Below are 2332 nucleotides of genomic sequence, written 5' to 3' on the forward strand. Positions count from 1 at the left end.
ATGAGCTTTAGAACTTTTGGGTATAGTCCTTGACTTTGCCAAACCTTTGTTCCAAGTCATCCCATTCACTTATCAATTTATCTTTGCGTAACTTCGAAGTTAAGGCGTCTTATATCTCATCCTTAAATGCTTCCCATGTGGTGACGTTGTAGCCTTCATCATGCATATGTCTCCACTAAGTATATGCATACCCTTCCATGTGGAGTGAAGCAAAAAACACCTTAGCACGATCACTAGGTGGATTCATCTCAAAATACATGTCCAACTTCTTGATCCAATCATCAAACTCTCCATTGTTCCCTTGAGTTTTGTAAAGGCCACCTTGTCTTTGAATTCTCATAATTCTCTTTGGTATTTCCTATGCGAAGCGTGATGGATGGACCATCATGATCCCAAGAGCCATCAATAGCATTAAATGTTATAACTCCCACTATGCTTATACAAGCATAGTAGAGGTTTAGGTGGCTGGGGCCATATGAGAGAGAGAGAGAGGGAGAGAGAGGAAGACGGATCGGGATCGATATTTAAAAAAAAACATTCGTAAGATTTAAGTGATCTAAAGTGAGAGAGATAGAGACAACCCGCTTCGAACCTCAAGATTAATGCGTGAGAGACGGAGAGGAGAGAGGAAGCCAGATAGCGATTAATGCCACAAGAGACGGAGAGAAGAGAGAGGAAGCCAGATAACGGTTAATGCACGAGACAGAGGAAGAGAAAGGAAGCCAAATCACGAGCAGGATTTTTAAAAAATTTGTCATTTAAAAAAACATTGCTAAGGCTTAAACCTTAACCTATTTCATGAATTAGTGTTCGCTTAGAATTACTAATTCTTTGGATATTGAAAATTAAGATTCACAATGTTAAAGCACTCTTTGTTAAGAACGTGCGACATTAACAATGCTACAAAGGTAAAGACCGAAATAATAATAACAATTAAATCACATAGTTAATGGGATGGCTTGAAATATATTAATTAAGCGAGAGAGGCAGGACGGCTGCCTTTGTTCTGAGAGAGAGGGAGAGAGAAAGAGAGAACCCACAGGGTGGGGAAGGCGTCTGGGACCATCCAAGTGAGCATGATATTGTTGCGCCATCAACCACAGTGGGTGCGAGCCCCTTTGCGGGTGATGAATGCTAATTACTCAATCGTGAATGCGGAATGCGTCGTTATCCATACGGAGGGCAATAATACAGGCCGTGGCAGCCACAGCCGCAGGACGGTGGGTAGCACCGGACGACGCTGCAGGTGCTATGGGCAACGGGGGCGGGGCAGCAGGCAGTGCACGCTGCAAAAAAAAAAAATCACAAAGGCAAATTAGTCAATTTAGCATGTGTGCAAAAGGGTAATTGAGATAAACAAAATATGTAGCTCCCGGAGGAGGCGACGGCGCTGCTTCACCTGGGGGTGGTGGGCATGGATGGCATGGCGGGGGCGGGGGCGGGGGCGGTGGCGGGGGTGTGGGCTCCGGAGGCGGATCCGGAGGCGGAGGCGGAGGTGGGCAATCGCACTTCGAGTGGTACCAATCACCGCACATCCGTCCTATCACGCAGGCCACCACCCCGAGCACCGTGATCACAACCAGCACCATGATAAACACCTCGATAGCTTGGCCCGAACTGATCTGTATGTCGCTGCCGCCGCTTGAATGGCTGGTGTTGCAGCTGAAATGTTGACAACTTGCCATGCTTCGTTGGTCTCAGGCCGACAGCACCGGAGATGAAACCTTACTCTGAACTAGACCGATTACTAAACATATATAGCCTACAACATGTGATTGATCTTCCAACAGGAGGATTTGTACTTGAGGCAGAATCTTTACAGGCAAGCTTATCAACCACACATCTCTCGTCGTCTCTTCAGCCAGCAATAGTGACAAAAATTTCATCTATGGACTTTCAATGATTTGTGTAACCGGGTCAAGATCATGGGTCTTGCATGGAATCCCCCCTTCCTTTTGATGACCGTAGGCCAGCTTCTACTTTATTCCATGAAAAATTTTCATTTTCATGCAAATAAATTGATGATAGTCCTATGCATTAAAAAAAAAGAGTATGCAACTACGTAGTACGCATCAAGTTTGTGCATACTATCTATTATTCAAGTTGGCATAATTTACGGTTTGCTATTTAAATTCAGCCTTCAAAAATTTGAGAAGTACTAGTCAAGGATGATTTTTTACCTTTGCATTTAAATGCCTTTGACCACAAAGGGGCTGTTTTCCATGGTGGGAAAGCTTTTATTCAAACTTTTCTCAACCAAAAAATGAATTGCTCTTCCAATAGCGCCTATTGTTGTCAACATAGTCTTGCTGACATCCGTCTCAACGACCTC

At 44.4% G+C, this 2332-nt stretch overlaps 1 protein-coding gene across 1 annotated transcript; it reads right to left on the minus strand.

The window, feature by feature from the left end:
* Positions 1-835: 835 nt before the first annotated feature.
* Positions 836-1857, minus strand: LOC147614088 (uncharacterized). The gene is made up of 2 exons (XM_086780387.1): positions 1400-1857; positions 836-1286 (listed from the first exon to the last, which is right to left on the minus strand). Exons 1-2 carry the CDS (start codon positions 1683-1685, stop codon positions 1168-1170), a joined length of 405 nt encoding a protein of 134 aa, XP_086636513.1. The 5' UTR covers positions 1686-1857; the 3' UTR covers positions 836-1167.
* Positions 1858-2332: the final 475 nt, after the last annotated feature.

The sequence above is a fragment of the Cibotium barometz genome, chromosome 42 (assembly GCF_041138505.1).
Source record: "Cibotium barometz isolate CiBa-2024 chromosome 42, ASM4113850v1, whole genome shotgun sequence".
Classification (NCBI taxonomy): domain Eukaryota; kingdom Viridiplantae; phylum Streptophyta; class Polypodiopsida; order Cyatheales; family Cibotiaceae; genus Cibotium; species Cibotium barometz.